General features: G+C 41.9%; 1 protein-coding gene across 1 annotated transcript; it reads right to left on the bottom strand.

Moving 5' to 3' along the window:
* Positions 1–135: 135 nt before the first annotated feature.
* On the bottom strand, positions 136–18,411 carry LOC133115029 (forkhead box protein K1-like). The gene is made up of 9 exons (XM_061224737.1): positions 17,920–18,411; positions 14,545–14,742; positions 7,553–7,709; positions 6,669–6,815; positions 5,423–5,616; positions 4,853–4,998; positions 4,476–4,745; positions 3,971–4,198; positions 136–3,740 (listed from the first exon to the last, which is right to left on the bottom strand). The coding sequence occupies exons 1-9, from the start codon at positions 18,306–18,308 to the stop codon at positions 3,535–3,537; spliced, it is 1,935 nt and encodes a 644-aa protein (XP_061080721.1). The 5' UTR covers positions 18,309–18,411; the 3' UTR covers positions 136–3,534.
* Positions 18,412–20,291: the final 1,880 nt, after the last annotated feature.

The raw sequence follows: 20,291 nt of genomic DNA, 5'->3' as shown, positions 1-20,291 counted from the left end.
TATTGTTTGGACAAGCAGGCTGTTTGCGTTAATGAGCTGGTTTATCTAATAAAGTGTGTGTGTGTTCCTATACAGTATATAAAAACAAAAACAAGTACACAGAATAGGCAAGAAGTGAAGCTGCAGATCAAAAACTTTGCTTAAAAGGTGTGAAGGTGATTTTTAATGAACAAGGACAAAACTGTGCTACACCAATGGCTCCATCTCACATTTTAATGTTGAGAGACATTTGTTGGACAGGAGCCAAATACTTCAGACCGACCTTTTTGACACTTATTAAACAATGTTCTCCAAATGTAAATCCCCGATTTAATTCAGAAGAGTGATTTTTATTTTTTTATATACAGTACCAGTTCAGGACATGATGCAGTCGTACTGTATGTCTGTCAATAAATTAGACTGTTACCATTTAAAAATCATTGCTGTTGGCAATGAACAAATAAACCATTTATCAAACGTATTTGACAAAGAAAACAAAGGGGAAGTATTAAAAGGCAAGTGCATTTTAGAGGGTTTTTGAATATTTAATATTGTAATGTTGCTTTGTAGCTACACTGTTCAAGCTGCTCTGGACTAAGTTCTTGCTATAGACGACAAACCCCTGAATGCCCCTGTATCAGCCATTGTAAAGCAGGTCAACATAAACTCTTTTAACAACTTAAAATATCATTAGTTACACACAAAATGTGTCTGGGCTGAAAAAAACAAGAAACAAAAACAAAACATTTACGAAATTAGAAAAAATAGCAAAAAACGGAATTATCCCTTTGTACAAATGAGCAGGAGAGCCATCTGTAAAACTGATTTTATACAATTTAAGGATGTGTTGTCACTACTTTGAGGTTTCCATTCAAAGCATGAGCATACAGTAACAAAGCTTAAGAAATAAAATAGTTACTTTTAGGGCATCTCATTTACTTTTACCAATGTATTACTGTAATATTTACTATAGTCAACATATGTTACAGCCACTACAAATGGCATAAATAGCTTGTTTCATTTAAAACAAATTTGTTTTGTTTAACTTCACAGATTAGTGTTTCAATGAAAGATGTTGGAGACTACTCCTTCCTCATGATGCAAAAGGGTAGCTAATCCTTCAATTTAATCCACTGACATCTATAACATTTGCTTTTTAAATAGACAATGACACTACAAGAGATACAGGGACTTAAACTGTAAAACAATACTGCCTCGGTCATAGACATTCTTTATTAGACACAAGTATTTCTTGGCCCAACCATTCATTTTTTTACCTGAAATTTTGAACGGCAAATTTTAAATGTAAAAAAGAAAGAAGCTAATTACAGTGCACCAGTTTCATAAAATTCTTCTGTTTGGAAAACTGTGGTTTGAGAATTATTTTCAAATGTCATAACACAAGTAGGTGTGAAGTAGTTTCATGCAAAATGAAAATTCCAATTTAATTGTGGAAAGTGTAAGTTCTTTCAGCACATTTCTCTTGAAGCAACGATGCTGTCTCAATCTTGTGGCAGTTTTAACGTCCAAGTACTTACACACTTATTAACTATGAAGTCACGCCCCAAGATTACTTTTGGCATCTTTAAATGATCTACAGAAACATTTTTCTTCAGTTGGGCTGTATGTTTATGTTTACTCTTATGAAGAGAAAGCACTCAAAGTTAGTTATGTCTAACCTAGCTGCGGACAAAAATCTAGTCTTACAGGCCATTCTTCGGAATGCTTGCTTCATGCATGCAAGTACCAGAGCACATTTTCTAAAACATGTCAATATTTTTAAACCTTAAACCTTAAACCTTTTGAGGACTTTTGTAAATGTACCTTTGCCCATCCGACACCGTCATCACGGTTTGTCAGTTTCCGCTGATGTTCCCTGATGCTCATAATTTTAATCCGGCTAAATGGGGGATGTGGCAAAAATAAGATATTAAAATTAATATTATTTATATAAAAGATCTATTAAAAAGTTTTTTTGTTCTTTTTTTTTTCTTTTTTTTTGGAGGCATTGATTTAGGATCACTGTGCCCAATGCTTTTCTTTCCTGGAAATCCCAGATTTTCAAACAGTCTCACTCAACTCTTGTGGCTTCCTTCCTGGATCAGCACTTCAGAAAAATAAACATGATATTTAAAAAAAGAATGAATACAAAGGAGAGACCTAAGAATGTTCTGACAGAATGCTCAAGAATAGTTTTTTTTGTCTGTAGATTAAATTTAGCGGCTATGTATTTTCATAAGAAACCACATTCACACTATTCCAAATAGCAATAGCCCCTTGGGTTAGTAGAATCGAATTCTCTCTCATTCTAATTTCATTTGTCAAGTCAATGCATCTTCATTAACATATCAATGTAATGTAATGTCTGCTGACAGTAATAGAGCATAGAAAGTAATGGCCGTACAAGTGTAAATCTGCAAACTGAAATGAAAAGGTCTAGGCCAGTCCATTATTTGGGAGGGCAGACTGCTTATTGTACAGCATTTCCTTCTGTGAACCTAAAGAAGCACATGCAACTGGCTGACGACTGCACTTAAACTAAACAGAAAGGGCGGCCCTTTAGTGGTCAGTATTTTTTCCTAGTTTTTAAAAAAAATTTTTTTTACCACAAATAATTTCCCTTACGGTAATTATTAAACTACCTTCACCTGTACCTAGAATACTTAATGAAGAATAATGACAAACACAGAGGCCACAGACCATTAGTAAAACAGATAAAAGTACATTCATTGAGTGAATTTGATATTGCGCAGGTAGGGTAGACAAGTCACAAACGGTGACGATTTTGAGATGAGTATTTCTTTTTTTTTTATGCAAGTACTATGATAATAGAAAAATATTTCGTATAAACATATTAAAGTGGACACCAGATAAAAATAAAATAAACTTTCCGGTGTTTTTTTTTTTCCCTAGTTTCTTGCATTTATCTGTAACATCCTTTATTTTAAAAAATAGCAGGTATCACAACTGGAAGCTAACAAAATAGAAAAAAGATGAATAAATCTCTGTTCACAAGAACTTGTATAGGAAGCTGACACCCCCTCAAAGCACAGGACTCTCAACAGCGATTTCATTAGAGAGACTACCTCAAGTCAGATAGATGGCTGCAGCAGCTTTGGTCCCAACCTAACCTGGTTATTGCGATTTAATAAAGAAGTACTTTGAGGGTACCAGCTGAACAACAATATGAATGCTCTTATTTTTGAGGACTTTAGTGGGTAGGTTCTCTTCTCTCTGTTGTCAGGGACCATTTGCGTTTCCAGCTACCGGCTAACCTTTCCCCCCGCAAATCAGACAGCAGTACACCTCTTGTGTTAAGGCTTAATGGACAATGCCTTAAACAAAGTGAAAAGCCAGGGCTCAAACGCAAGATAACAAAAAAATACCCCAGGTTACAATAAGTTGTCTCTATTTGAACAGCTGAATTGCTCTCTCGAATCCCGTGTAAGCACACAATAAGATACCCCCGCCCTCATTTGTTTGGCACATTGGGTTTATATACTGAAGAACACGTAAGAACCCTCTCCACTGAATCCTGTTTTTCATCTTGCAACTTTATTCACTGGCTTCTTGGTTCATGGCTACAATAACCGGCTGAGGGACCGGTGCGGCTTCACCATCTTCCACCTTAGGCCTCTTGGCCTCAGGCTCGCCTGCTGTGGAGCCTGGCTCCACAGCCTCTGTACTGGCCGGCCTGTTCACCAGGACTGGGGGAGAGCTGGAGGCCTGGGCTGCCAGCATCTGAAGCGGGTTGGTGATCGCTAAATCAGAGAGAGAGAAAAACAAATGGTAACATAATCCCAATCTGCACATGCATGTGTACACATAATCCCTACATACACATGTATGTGTACACAAAATCCCTGCATACACATGTATGTGTACACATAATCCCTACATGCACATGTATTTGTATTCATAATCCCAATGTAGACACCTACATGTACTCATAATCTCAAACAGAATGTACGCAGTGCGTTTACTGGCGTACCGTAGGTGCCGGCGGAGATGCTGGTGACAGGGAGGGCGTGCTTGCCGTTCTGGGTGACGGGCCGGACGGGGAGCTGGTGCTGGCCCACGGAGACAGGCGTCTGCTGCAGGACGGTGAAGGCCTGCTGCCCGCCACCGACCCCGCCCACCGGGCTGCCCACCGCCTGGATCACGCGGCTCGCCGTGGGGAGAGACGCAAAGCTCACCACCGTCTTCTCCTCCCCGGTGCCTGCAACATCAACATGAAGGAGAATCTGTCTCAGTCCACCACCGTGGGGCCCACAACAGACTGTAGTCGGGACCGAGAGCACTTTTGTGATTTTCTGTCAGGCTGTTCTATCTATAAATTTTAACTCTACTCATGTTCTCTGATTTCTCTACTTTAGCTAACGTTTGCCAACATATTCAAACTTTTCTTTCTGCTCGCCACAAAGTCAGCTAACATTAGTGAACAGTTTGAAAAGGTTGTATGTGGCCAACAAAAATGATTGACCGAGACACCGTACCTCTTCGCCCACCGGAGTTCTCTCCTGCCCCCTGCTGGTTCCCCGGCAGGTTGGCGTTGGCCAGGATGTACCCGTTGGGGGAGCTGGCGCAGGTAGTCATCACTCTCACCATGGTGACGGTGGGCGCCTGCTGCACCACGTGGAGGGCGTGGCCCGGGGGCTGCTGAGGGGCGAGGAGGGAGGCCGGCAGGTAGGCCAGCGGCTTGGGCCCTCCCCCGGCGGGCTGCGGTGGCATGGTCATGATGACCGGCTGGCCGCTGACCGGGGAGCCTGCGGGCAGGGCAGACAGGGTGAGACGCGAAGAGAGAGGAGGAGCGAAGAGGCCGCGGTGGGCACGCTAGCTCGGCGCACGCCGCGCGTAGCGGTACGCGGCTCACCTGGCGCGCTCTGCGTGTAGCGGTACTCGGGCACGGACGCCAGCTTGGAGCCCAGGTCCTGCTCGTGTGAGATGGGGGAGCCCTCTCGGGACAGGCAGTCTGGGGTCTGCAAGCCGCTCAAGTGGGTGGGCGATGCAGGGGCGCTCCTGGTCCCCACAAAGATACAAGAGTTAGGATTCACACACACGTACACACAAAGAGACATCCACCCATACAGACACACAGACATCCACACGTAGACACACACACAAACACAAACATCCATACCAACACACACATACATACATACATACATACAGACACACACACCCACACATATACAGACACACAGACATCCACACGTAGACACAAATACATGCACATAAACAAACATCCATACAAACACACACACACACACACAGATGCACACACGTAAACACTGGTAAAGCACTCATACACACACAGTCAGTGACACACACTGCCCAGAGTATAAGCCACTCATTGCATGTTGTCGGTTGCAGTGAGGCTTTGTCACTGGACTGTAAACTGGCCTTTGGGTGAAAGCTTTTCCTGACATCGGGGGGCGCTCACCTGGAGGAGAGGGGGCCGAAGGGGGTGCGGAAGCAGGACCCGCCTCTCTGCCGGCGTTTCCGGAAGGCCTGCTCCACCAGCTTGGCTTCCGACGAGGGGTCCACCCTCCAGAAGGATCCCTTGCCCGGTTCCTCCTGAGACCGGGGCACTTTGATGAAGTAACGGTTCAGGGACAGGTTGTGCCGGATGGAGTTCTGAGGTTGGGTATGCAAGAGACAGTTCGAGACACAAGTGCCGCAGAATGCGCACGGTCAAAAACGGCTAAACATTTCCCATGAAGGATAGCCAATACCATGCTGTCAATAGTGCCATTGACAGCATGTTACCAACAGTTAATAGTCTCAGTACTTTTGCTATTTACACTTTCATACCTTGAACCTTGAAAATGAATTTAACTTAAGACCTAGTAAAAAGCTAACAAAAGCCGCAGCTCCAATAGCCTAGCCTGTGAGCCAGTGACCGTCTTACACCCCCTGTGCCATAGAGTACTACAGGAGAGCTGGAACTGACTGGAGGAGTGGCATATTTCTCAGATATAGTAGTGCCTCAAAAGGTCACCAATATCCTTGGAATACACCCATCAAATACTCCAGTCACAAACACATTTGCAATATTTGTGCCCTTAAAGGGTAATTGCACAATTTAGCTGTAAATGTTTTCGTATTACACTGGTAGAAAAGCATTTCCTGCTGCCCTAAAGTTCGAAAAATGCTTTATGCAGTCAAATCTGGCCCCACCCTGATCTTGATGAAAGCATACCCTTTTTAGGGTATGTCTAAATCCCATAGATGTCAGATATAAGATATCCAGTCAGAAAATTTACGCCTACAAATTGACACCACAGTCGGCAATGGATCTGCTGTTACGGATCTATACTACACAGAACACTGCAGGCACCTGATTGGTCAGATAATACTTATTCTCTACCCACCCCAGAACAAATTTTTTTTGTGTAGAAGGCAGAGCCAGGCTGACACAGTGAGTGCAATTACTCTTTAGGGCTGCATTGCTCACACATATCGATTACCATCTGTTCTTGACCAATATTTTTCAGTTCCGTAAAGTTTTTTTCTGATTGTTTTTTTGGTGCAATATTTCTCAGTCGTGTAAAGTGAGGGGTGTTTTTTCACAGACCGTGGGGGCACTTGGGAGGAAACACGGCCTGTCATTTGCATTTGTCATTTGACAGACTAAATGCCTGTAGGGCGGTGATGTAGTGACGTGAGCTGCCAGAGGGGGCGCTCACCTGCCAGCCTTTGTCTGCCGTTCGGTAGTAAGGGTAGTTTTTGGTGATGTGGGCGTAGATGCCACTCAGTGTCAGCTGCCTGTCCAGGGCGGAGGAGATGGCCTGGACTATGAGCTGGGCATAGGAGTACGGAGGCTTGGATTCGTCCTGGAGAAGACAAGCGGACAATATTTTGTAGAAAGAGCAAACACTGTTAAACGACATACAACACAAATAAACAAGCCATATAAAGGTAAGGAACAACCATATAAAGGTAAGGTTTTGTTTATTTTGTGTAGTAATTATAAAAATTATATTGTTGTCATTTAAATTCATAATTTCCTCTCTTGACTGATTTAATAACTGAATAGCAGGTTACCATGCTAATTTGGTGCGGCAACTACCCAATTGACCTTCAAGGACTTGTGTTTATCATTTCCAACAAGTACAACATTTACATTTGCTAACTGGTCTAACGGGTATATTACCTCCATTTCCATTTGTATTTGCGAACCATCCTTGCAACCTATTTTGTCCACACTTCTACAGAATACGGCAGTTAAATCTACCCATTTTCAGAATGGGACTGCTTACAATTTCCAATTAAATCATGTACAAAGTTTCTGGCATTTAAAAAAAAAATCATTTTAATATCCCGCCTCCACGCTTTTCTGTGTTTTTCCATAATAATTATCACTGCAAAAAGTAAAAATGTGTCCACAGTGTCAAGCAGCACGGTCCATTAGCAACCGTACTGGTGGAACGAACTATCACATGCTTTCATAATGGCCCAATTTTAACCAAATAAGTGTTGTTATGCAGAGAGACAGTGTTCATTGGCTGTAATCAGTCAATGAATGACAACACCAGTCAAAGCCAGCTGTGTGACGGAGCACGTGGTCCACCTTGGGGCTGTCATCTCCAGAAGTGTCTGCCCGCTGCTCCGACACCGCCTTGGCGGCAAACTCCGCTGCCAGCTGCAGGTCAGAGGTGATGCTGTTTCCAAATCTGTACCCCGAGGACCCTGCTCCACGTGGACTCGCTGGGCAGGAGTTAGGAACGCTGGAAATAGGAGAGGAGCTGCTCTTTACAATGGCCCGAGTCACCCACGAGAACCTCATTTGACTCTGGAGAAGCTCACACCATCAGAACGGTTTGTTTGACTCTCGAGAAGCTCACATTGTAAGAACGGTTCATTTGATTCTTGAGGAGCTCGCGCTGTAAGAACGGTTCATTTGATTCTTGAGGAGCTCACACTGTTAGAATGCTTCATTTGACTCTTGAGGAGCTCACACTGTTAGACTGCTTCATTTGACTCTTGAGGAGCTCACACTGTAAGAACGGTTCATTTGACTCACAAGGAGCTCACACTGTTAGAACAGTTCATTTGACTTTTGAGAACCTCACACTGTAAAAACGGTTCATTTGACTTTGCTCACAAGGAGCTCACTTTAACACTTCACTTGACGCTTAGTAACAGCAATTCAGTTCATTAAGCACAGCTAGCCCCTTAATAACAGCAGTGTGCGTCATTCATAAACAGCTTTTGCCTCAATCCTTTCAGTTCCAAGAGTGCCAAAGGGCACTCAAGCATCACTACCGTAAAATCCCAAGAGTACCATATGGCCAGTGGCTTCTTGTGAGCTCAAAATTGGCCTGGCACAAAACTTTAAACTAATCATTGATCTCAACCTGTTTTCTTACATCAATTACATTCAATTGATCAACAAGTGTGCAACCTTTTCAACCAATCAAATCCACTATTTTGGATGGAGCCTCTTCATATAGGGCTTGGGACTGAAAGGGTCCCAAAAACCTTTGTCATGCTTTAAGTAACAGTCTATTCTTTGGCTTCACTGCATTTGAACTGTAACAAAAAGAAAATCTAACTGTGTAAATAAAGAATTGTGGAAAACACTTCCACCTCGTGTACAGCTCAACAGACAGAACACTCTGTTGACCTGGTTTCCCTGTTTGACACTTGCAACATTTATGCTTTGCCCATGTCGGAGGGTTGCTGGTTTGATTCCCACCCTGGGTGTGTCAAAGTGTCCCTGAGCAAGACAGCTAACCAAGATCAGTGCCTTGCATGGCAGCCAATCACCGTTGGTGTGTGAGTGCATGTATGAGTGGGTGAATAAGAAGCATCAATTGTACAGAGCTTTAGATAAAGGTGCTAGCTATATAAATGCCAACCATTGACCATTTACCATGTAATGACATGCTATGGCACTGCCTGGATTCAATACTGGGCCCATCTACTGTAAACACAGGAGCAGTGTGTTAGCCCTTTCAGTCCCAAGCCGAATATGAAGTGACTCCATCCAATCTGTAATTGGCATACTTATTAAGCAAGAAAAATGAATGAAAAAAAGAATTTAAAGGAAAGTTTTGGGCCCCACCAATTTTGAGCTCACGAGACGGCACTGCATACGGTGCCCTTGGGACGGAAATTGTTAACAGCTGCCTAGCAGCCCCTTTCCATCAGTGCTTTAACAGCCTGAGCCACTCAGCATCCTCTCTTTATTTCACATCTAAATGTCAGTGTACTGCAGGAGTGAGACACCAGCCTATCCCCGGGGTCGGCAACCCTGCTCTCAGGGGCTGGTTTTTGTTTTCATCTTGAAACAGGCAAACGGTTCAGACAAAAGAAACAAGGTGATGTGAGTTAAATGTGCAATCAACTGCTTTCGCTGATCAATTAAATGCTGAGTAACAACAAAAGCCAGCACTCCCTGCGACTCTCCAGGACCAGGGTTGCCAATATTGTCCAGGATTGCCAGGCCTCTTTCCATTTTCTGTGATGCATCACCCAGTTGCAAGTCATTAGAAAACTACACCTCCTCCATTACGATTCCTTAACAATAACAAACAAAGCTAAGGGACATTTCAAACTAGACAGATGAGTCAATGGTCTGCACGACACTGCATGCGTGCCAATGTATGAAAATGGGCTACAAGGTGGCTTGGTGAACCCAATAACCTTACTTTCCTTCCCAGTGGCCCGTGGTAATTTCCTTCTCTCAGTGACACCTGGAAGGCAGTTGCTGCCTTCAAGACTGCAAACAGCATTTGGGCCAGCGGGTTCACCTCAGCCAACCACAGATTATCTGTACTTTCTTCTTCACAGGCAGTTAATTAGTTTAATGCATTTTTATAAAAATCTGAATCTATGTTACTGAGCTAGCTTTGGTCATCTGTCGCTATTAGTTTTCCAGTTCTAAAAGCTCCAGGCTTCACTGAGGGAAGGAAAGTACCTTGGGCTGTTAAGTGCCATAGCTGCTGCTAGATGGAGGATGCAGTGGTTTAAGTACAGTGTGAGGGAACACAGGAAGCATAGGCAGGGCTAGTGAACTCAAAATACATGCTCAGAGTTCAGCATTGGTTGAGCCAAGATGGTGTAAACAGGTTTTTTTTTCAGTCTGGAATGAAACTACCTAATGCCAGTAAACAGAACATATGCAGTTAATTCTTAATACTGCATTAGTACTAAAATACTGATCCAAGAAAAGAACGACGATATTGAATATACCACACCAAGGTTAAATTAAGTAATGTATCTTAAAAAGACAATTATCTTGAACTACACAGGCACAGTGGTCAGCGGTGTGGACTTTGTGGAAAGTTGTGTGGCTGGAGAACTACTGTCCCTGGAGACCACTACTTCACCCCAATTTACCCGTTACATATTCCCTGAAAACAAATTTCAAAAATGGTTACGCGGGGGCATATGGATACATGTAGTGTATGGGCTACATCTTGACCACATAAATATACTGTAGTCACATCCTTTTCAAAGTGCTAAACAACTAACTGCTGCTGTAGTCATATAAAAACTCAAGTATCCATTCCAATATATGGTTGTCCAACACTGTCCAATTGGCCCATTTCACTAATCCCCCTACAAAGAGGAGGAATTTTTTTTAAAACAGTCAGTTTTTCCCCCAGCCTATTGACAGTGCACATTTAAAAGGTAACTGAACTTAGTAGAAGCAAAATACTGCCATGACCGGCCTTCAAATAAACAATAAGGGTCATGCAAACCACTGGCTTATATACAGGGCTTTAAAGTGCTTTGACTTTTTACCACATCCTACTTCTAAGAAGTCAAAGATGTTCTTTCAGAGAAAAAAAAAACTGGGTCAATAGTTCTACTACTAGATCTTTTACTGTCTCTCTCGGGGAAATTTGAACTCGAAAATGAAAATGAAAGAGTCTGGTCATATAAACATGTGCACAATGGAACAGGAAACTGAACCAGGCCCAAGTTCATTTGTATCTAATGTTATTTTGAATTATTCTTTTTATTTATTTATTTATTTTGGTTAAATCAAATTTGTTTGATGTTTGATTTTGGTTGGTTCCATTGAAACATAAATAAAGTACATTATTTTTCACGTTGGCATTTTGAGTTTCACTCAATTATTATAGTTTATTCACTGTGAATTAAGTTAGTTACCTGCCCAGCAGAAACAATGCGAGCTCCGCATCAGTCTTCAACAACACCCCCGCTCCCAAACTCGCCACCTTCTGAACTATGCTCTGAAGTTTTTAGAGAGAGCTCTAACCAATTTTATTTTCTTATTTGTGGCATTACACAGTGATGTGTAGCAGGTAGCTATGCGCGGCCAGCCTACTGTTATGTAAACGCATCAGGCCAATCTAATTCTCTAAAAAACCGGGCTGGATCCATGGTTTTAGAATCCTCTAAAAAACGAAGTGTATGAAGGTGGATTTCTCTCACGGCAGCTCTTTCTGTGATATCGATACCGTAAAGGTACGATAGGTAATTTCGGACTCCTAACGGTCAATACAGGAATTGCAGCAACAAACACCCTCAAACCACAACAGTGGTTTTTTGCTTTCCTAATTATCCAAGCGAAGACTACTTTAGTTATAAAGCAATACCAGTTCGCTTTCGGTAGCAACAAGAAAATTTGATATAGTTTGCTTGCCGAGGTAATACGAACAAAGCAGCGATTGCCCGCCAGACAAGCGATCACTGAAACATAAGCAAATTAGCTAGCTTGTCGACAGGGATGTAGCTTACATGTCCAGAAGAAATCCAGCCAGATCGGCATCTGTCCGAAATCCCTTTTGGTCGCGCAGGGTTCTCCATCTCGAAAAAGTCTCACCAATGTTCACCCTGGTCTTGCTCCGAGATTTGTCGCTACACACACGACACATCGGTCTAATTTTCTTTTTAACCACAGGAGATGTAGAATCTAAGGATCGCTTGCTCGACTCCGCCATTGTTAATGTTGCTGCTGCAAGGTGTATGCCCTTCGCGCCATTGGCTGAGGCCATTAGAACCGATTTTCAACCACTAAGCTTTAATTATTGTACAGCTGTACAATGTTTGGGAGTGTCGGTGCGTCAACTGTATATTTTGAAACCGGGCAGAGGGTGAGTCAACATGTCAGTGAGCCTTTTTCAATGATAGGAAGGGATTTACAATGGTCTTGTAACAATGTTTTAACATGAAAATCTTATCTATTCTATTTTCCTATATAGACTACTTGATACTTATGACATTTTTATTCATGTATAATAACATCAACATTAATAAATAGCATTCATTCTGTTTGCCGAAGGAGAAGAAACGTTAGTGACTTATAGCCTGCCTGTGCAGTTTGAGGTATCTGGAATTTTATGCATTACGGTAACGTTATTTCTTGCTCACTTTCCCGATGGATACAGAACCCTGCCCTGATTTACAAGAAAGCCGGATTCTGAGAACAAAAGCAAACAAGCAAAAACAGTGGAGAAATTTGTCTCTGAGTATCAACAACCTTGCTTGCTTGAGTGAAAGGAGAAAGGCAAAACACCCCAGAGAGCTACTCTCTGGATTCCGCCCAAAGCAGAGAATGAGGAAAGAAGGAGGGGAGAGGCAGGAGGTCGCAAAAATAGGAAACCAGCTGCAGCTGAAAAACACTGAACCACAGCAACGTCCTCTCCGCCAATAGCGCGCGTCAAGCTCAGCGCGCGCCATATATGGCTCACGCACACACGTACGCTCACGTTCAGGACAACGCGCGACGCAGAGAGAACAGAACTGCCACCGGGTGCATCGTTTATGTAAAGAGAAAGCAGAAGCAGAGCAAACAAAGTGCGTGGAACACATGACAAAACCGGTATTTATTTTAGACTGGAAGAAAAATAATATTTACATTTAAGGGCGATGAAGTAAGGTAGCACCACAGACATGAATAAACCTACAACTTAATATTACATGATAAATGGGCACTTCTGAGACATGAAATACAGATATATGACAGGCTGCAGCAGCCTTTTCATGTCACTGATACCAGGCCTACCACTAAAATAAAATGTCCTGGCTTCAACTGACTGATTGACTGTTTTTTGTAAGACAATAACCAGTCTTGCACTGTGCATGACCTTTCTTTCTTTGGCATACTGCACAATATTGTAAGTGATTAATGAGGGTTATTACGCAAATGTATTAACCAGTAACAACGTGATTATGTTGAGCATGGTCAACAATGAAACTGTATACACTTAAATGCCACGACCTTGTAGGGCAATCGGAAATATTTTGTTATTTCAATAAGTGGCCGCCCCTTTTCCAAACAGGTCACTGTTTACATAGTATGACCAAACCGTGTAGAGTAACGTGACGTTGTAATGTAGTAAAACAAGCTTCAGGTTCTTTTACCCAGAGCTGCAATCAGCAGAGGCCGCTTCTCCAGTATTGCTCAGCGCTGAATTTTGGCATGCTAGCAAAAAACCGAATGCAACGGAAGGGAGGGAGGCTGCTAAAGGAAGTGACAGGCTGGCGTGCTTTGCAGTTTCCCTGAAGAGAGGCAGCCGCTCTTGGGCCCCGTTTTGTAATTTCTGACACCAAGGAGATACTGTAACTTAGAGCTGTTTGCACAATGCAGACCAAAAACCACTGCAGCTGATCAACACTTCTGCACACCAAGCACTTTAGTTTCACACAAATGAGAGGTGATGACAAGGAACCTAGGAACCACAATGCTGAATCTCATCAGAAAATGTGATCAAACAATCTAACACAAAAACCCTTTCACAAAGTAAACTTCATGCTAATTCTAATTTTATTGACCCTCCTGCTATTGGATGTTTAAACTTCTTTAACCATCCAATTGTCTGGATGTTGGTTGTCTGGATATCTTTTCACATCATGAAACACGCCTCTTTGACTCTGATTTGCACTGAGATCTGGGGTGGCTGCCCCTGTGTTGAGTGTTATATCACCTGGTTAGATTTTTCCAGGACAGGAGATGGAGATCTAGAAGCAAGCTATGTTGTACATGCTGTGACATGGACAGCATTATCAATGGAAAGATGGTTTACCATCAAATCATTTTGGGTAGATGTTCCCCTTCAATAGGGTTTTGTGGGGGTGTGACTTGTGGCACTTCAAAAACAATGCTTCATATTTGACTGACACTTCTTGCTTCTATGGTTGGAGCAATGATGCCTCACCAAACCACAACAATCCCACACACAATATAAATGTTTGGTTCAAAGCCTGCTGTTACTCTAGCCAGTGCAATTTTGAAGAGAAATTTACAGTGTGTCCTCATTCATCAAGTCTGCATGTAACAATAAACACACTTCATCCACACTGTTGTGGTTGATGAGAAGTTTCAAGTTTCAACAAACTATCGTTGACTCACTGGTTTGAACCAATCATTGTCTCGTGCTGTTGATTGGTGGAATCAGCTCATTGTAGCTCTGCCCATTGGTCTGATTCATTAAACTTCAACAGCAAGTGTCTCGCCCAGGATATGAACCTGCAAGCCTCAGGGCTAGAGTCTGACCATGGGAGAAGTCAGACATCTGTGTCACATGCCGTCTCTGGTGAGACCAGCTCCAACGCTGGCAGCTGACGGTGCCGTCCGGCTCCTACCTGATGGTTCCGGTCGGAGAGGGCAGCGGGCTCATCAGGCTCCGGAAGTCGTTATCGGGAATGTGGATCTTCAGCGGGGAGGCGGATGGATAGAGAGGCCTCGCTGGAGACAGAGCGGCCTCAGCCTTCGGCGCTTCCTTGTGGTGGAGTACGGTGAAGTGGATCTTGATAACTGTGCTGGGGAACCGGAAGGTACACCTGGAGGAGAGGCAGGGACGGAGGGAGGAGGGGTGAGAACGTGTACCTCTGCATGTTAAACGAGTGCATTTCAGATGACGACAGTTCTCCAATCTCCAATATTCCTGAATATACACTCTTGAGGGTCAAAGGATTATAAAAACTGACTTGAGACTGGCTAGCAATGCTATGCTGACACGAAACTCCCTGCTGAGTGCGCTGGAAGCTGTGCTTGCAGAATAGCCAGGCAGACATGAATGAACGCAGCTGCAAGAGGAAATGTTTACACAATCTTTGTATCAGAAAACCGCTCTCGCAGAGTCCAGAATGTTTTGAAGGGCAAACCTGGCACAAGACCAAGACATTTACAGAAATGGTATGTACTTAAGCCTGCACAGAGTGAACCCTGTACTACCGTAACCACTGCCCCAAGTTGCAGCAAACCGGTTTGTTTATCATTTTGAATGCATTATTATTATTATTTTTATTATTATTATTATTATTATTACTACTCACACCTGGATAGGATATGACTGTCACTTTAAATCACATTACATTGAGGGTTACTGTTACTCTTCTTCATGTGTGAGATTATTTCCACCCTCAAATGACATGATTTACACGATCACGTTTGCCTGATCATCAGTATCACTACTATCATTTGTGGTCGTTTTCGTCCCTTAAGCGATTGTGACTTTAGGCAATGTGAAACCCTTTGTGCTTCATCAGTGCAGCCAACCAGCTTATCACCAACCCACATTCAAAGATAAGCAGTATATAAGAGGAAATTGTTCAAATATTATTGTGTTACAGTAGTTTCAGTAAGTCCATTTTGAGACACAGTTAGGCGCTTACCTTTAGAATGCTTAGATACATTAGCATTGGCAAATGTTCAGAAAGAAACCACTTACAAAGTATCCTTATAGTTTGCAAGAAATTCAAATCAGTAATAATTATGTTTCTGTTTATTTGTAGTGCTTAACGAGATAGCACAGTTGTATTTAGCTTCCAGCAACTGAATATGCAGTGGGTATATATAGCAGGCCACTTGCCTTATTGCCTGCTTACCTACTCTTTTACACAAAAAAGCCACGGAGAGCAAATTAGAATGCAAATCATAGATAACTGCTCTCCACCAGTTAAATTTCAAATAATTTACTGGTGAAGTTGTACACAGTATTTTCCCCAAACATTCTGCTTGATCATCAATAATAGAAAATAAAAGGCGAATAACCAAAATTACAGTATTCTTTTGCCACTACTGGACAACACACTGCTTTCTTAATTTTCCCATATCCCTGGGAATTGACAGCTATCAAAGAAAGACATAGCAATGGCTTCAAGACAGTATGCAATGCATACTGTAAGCCTGTGTTTGTGGCAGGTAGGTAGCATTAAGTGATCAACCACCCCAAAAATAAATAAATAAATAATAAAATAAAAAAATGCTTGCAACAATCAAATTTCAGGAAGCCCATGGCAGAAAAGCTGGAGGTTTTCCATATGGTCTAATAGAGATTCAGTGTCTGGAATCGAAAGACTGAGCACCTTGTAAAATGCACAATCAAGCTGTCCACTGATTAATTAATGTCACCAAGGATAATGCACAGTTTGTAAATGGTGATTATTATTGTTGTTGAATGACTTAGTTAGAAAGGTTAATCATAAGAAGAATGATGCAAAACTTGTAATTATAAAAAGTAAAAAGGTTGTTGATAAAAAAAAAAACAAGCCTTGCTTTCCTGTCAATTCCAATTCATTTCAAATATGTACTTTATCATATACACTCAAGAAACAATGTGAAAGTTTGCAGTTTACCTAACTTGAATAAATATACAGTACAGGTCAGGTGATCACTGAATGTTTTGAATAAACCAGTCAGTTTGATTTCACAACAGCAATTATTTTGCTTTGAGAATGTTCAGCCTCGGTTGGACTGTTTGGCCTTCTGCTTATCATATTGAAGAAATCGAAATTGCGTCAAATTCAAACTCATGAGAAAAGCAGCACGTTTATACGTCTATAGGTAGGTTCACCCATGCCCAGTATTGTAAAACTTATAGAAATTAATCAGGACGGTAAATATCGGTATGGGCAATTATCAACAGTAAGATCTGTGTTTCTGAATGCCTTTTCTTTTACTAGGCAAATAAAGCTCCATTTTGCTAGAACGTGGCTAGCAAATAAATGGGCAGATCGATAAATAATGAAATAGGCAGCCTAGTAAATATCAACCAAGCGGTTACCAAGTCAAGCACAAATATCAGTGATATTTGATATCACACAATTTGATATTGTGATACCAATTTTAAACCTGCAAATCCAGGAGTCTTGAAAATACTACTGGTTTCTCAGGAGTGACGTCAGGTGTTTACGTTCAGAAGACACACCTCCGCCCCACCCCTTTACCATACAGCCAATTTATTGTATCAGCTAATGTAACTTACAATCTAAAAGAACAAAGTAACACCGATAAACTGTGACTGAAATTTTACAATATTGAATTTCGTTTGTTAGAAACCCCTTATATCCAATGTTTGCAACAATAGTTAATTAATTAGTTGATTAATTGTGGCAGTTAAGTTGAAATGCAGTTAAATAACATTAAAAACTCCATTCTTTTATTAAGCAATAAATTAATGGAATAGGCTGTAGAACAGTCAAGTCATACCATCATGCGTATGGCCAGCATTGCGATGTAACGTTAATTTAAGATAGCTGTGTAACCACAACACGCGGTTGGGGGACCTAATCTTGGGAACCAAACCGGTGCCAAAAACATGCCACACACTTTGCAAAACACCGTGCAGCACTCATGAGGCAAAATCAAGACACAGTGCTGATAAATATCTAGCTCCCAAGTCGTGCGGTTCACTGTTTACTCGAAGGGTTAATATTTACAGCGCTGGTTGTGTGTAGTTAACACTACCGAACAACTGTTGCTATTGCATTCCCAGAAGGTTGCCTTGAGTCAAGAACAGCAGATGTGTATAAAGTTTGCCAACAATTGTAGATATCCAATTTAATAATGTGATTCCTAGACTGTAAGTGCACGCAGGAAAAAACTGGCTTAGCCAACTAACGTCAATTACCACCACCATACAGCAGCGTTGCAAACTTTTTAATGCAGGGCGACCAATCCGTGCATTGAGAGAAGTGAGAATGCACTTCGCCAATAAGCCGCAGTTACACACTTACTCTCTTGGTAGTTGAAACAGGGGAGCGCCTCTCCTCTGGAATATGCCGTCAACGAATACGCCATTCTTCCCTAAGCAACGTAGGTAAAAAAATGGCTCTTCAAAAATTATCTGGAAATGTCGCCGAGATATGAAGCTCGAATGGCCCATGTTGACATCTACAGACCCGTGCGATGAATTCCGACCCACGGTCACGGTCCTCTGGCGCATGACAAACTCGAAATCCCTGCCTTCCAACCGCGCAAGGGCCTGGGGCGCTGAGAACGCCATGGATGCCGAATTCGAGGACAGAGTGTACAGGGGTGCAGCTGCCACTCTGACCGGGCTACACGGTGCAGATTTTAGAGCCAGCAATGCTCGAGCTCCAGTATCGTCTGCAAAATCAGCCATTTCTTCTGGGAAAATACACCGGGAACAACAGTGCTACTACCAGGAGTAAACTCAGTTTCTGCTGGTGGTGGACAGACACAACACGGATCGAGTAAACGCAAATACCCGCAGTGGAACCCTTGGACTTGGCAATGGAAAACATCTAGTTTTTTAATTCGAAGAAAGCTATATTGTCGCCAGCGTATCTAACTGACCAAGCAGTTCATGTTATTTCGAATGGAATTGCATTAGTAATTCTTAGTTGCATTCTATTTCCATACCTCTAACTGTATTAGCTGAACGGTGTGTGCGTGACTTTGCGACTTATACTTATAAGGCATAGTCAAATAATACAAAAAAACATTATAAAATGACTTATAATAGGCGATGGTAAATTGTGTTACTTCAGGCTTCTGTTTACATTTGCTATTATTATATAAGAATGCAATATATAGGCTACAATATGGGCCATAAATAGTTAACAAACTCTATTTCCTGGAACCGGACGACACGTGCGTTACATGTGGCATGGGTGTAATGCCAAAATGTTCGTTCAGTGTAGAATATATTAAACAGGAGTTATCAGGTCCTTTTCTTTGTGGGTTTTGGCTATAAATTATAATTCTGTACTATTTAACGCCGTCACTAACGTGTTTAAAGAACTCCTAATACTGACGTCAGTGATTTTTACAGCCAGTCCTCGTCCTCTGTTTATAAACACGAAAGGTACAAGAGAAGGGAAAAACCTGGATAGTGGAATATATTGCGGAGAACCTGGATTCATATAACGCCTACACAAAAGTCCACTAGATGTCAGTGTTTATGAACGCATAACAGAGGTTAGGCGATCTGTTAGATGAACTACTCCTTTTTCGCACGTCTTTATTTCCTGGTCGAGGTTGCATCCACTAGCCGTTGCGTAAATTGTCTTTGGTTTGCATTGTGAATGAACACTCCATATCCCATTAAATTGTTGATGTTGTGAGTATACCACAGGATATCAAGACTTTACATGCGAAAAAATAACCCCAGTGGCCCTAGCAAGCACACAATTTAATCTGAGTGTGTCTCCAGATGACTTGCCTTTTTGGATTGTGAGAAACACTTTATTAGTCGAACCCAACAGACCACGTAATTCTGTTCATTGTGAGTGTGCAACAGATTATGTATTTTCATATAGTCAGGTCCATAAATATTTGGACATTGACAAAATGATTGTTATTTTATCTGTCTTCCACAGGATAATGGGTGCAAATAATAATCAAAGTGCAGACTTTAATTTGAGGGTATTTACATCTAAATCAAGTGAACGGTGTAGGAATTACAGCGCTTTTTATACATAGTCCCCCCAATTTTAGGGGCTGAAAAATAATGAGACAAATTAACATAATCATAGATAACATTGTCATTGTTTTACACTTGGTTGCATATCCTTTGCGTGCCATCACTTCCTGATGTTCGTGACCTATCAACATCATCAGAATCTGGATATCATATTTTCAGGTTGTCCTACAAGCGGTACTAAAACTCTTTGCATTTGAATGGATCTCGGTGGGAATTTTGGGTGAAACTAGATTCAGCTGTAAATAACGCTGATGCAGCATAGAAAACATTTGTCATAACGGGTCCAAAGTATCAAATGAGCCATCATGCTGTTGTCAGGTATGCAGCAGATATGGATGGATCACTTCCTGAATAATCTTTCCATTGGGTTCAGAAGGATAATTATTCAGAAGAAACAGAGAATGCTTTCTCAGATGCCATAGGAGCAAAACGTACCGACCTCCATCACGGCCACTGTCTGTAAAGCTGTTCAACGTGCCACCGTTTAAATAAACGTTTTGCTATGTTTTGTTGGGGCTGAACGTGGCCCTGGTGTGGGTTCAGGATTTTTAGCCCAGTGTTTAGGCATTTGATTCTACTCATCAAGGTCTTGATTGAAGACCAAGATTTGTTAATAAGTTGAATCAAGTGAGTGTTAGGCTAAAACAAAAGCCTGCACCC

This window comes from Conger conger, chromosome 16, assembly GCF_963514075.1.
Source record: "Conger conger chromosome 16, fConCon1.1, whole genome shotgun sequence".
NCBI lineage: Eukaryota > Metazoa > Chordata > Actinopteri > Anguilliformes > Congridae > Conger > Conger conger.
This window is presented reverse-complemented; position numbering and strand designations above follow the sequence as displayed.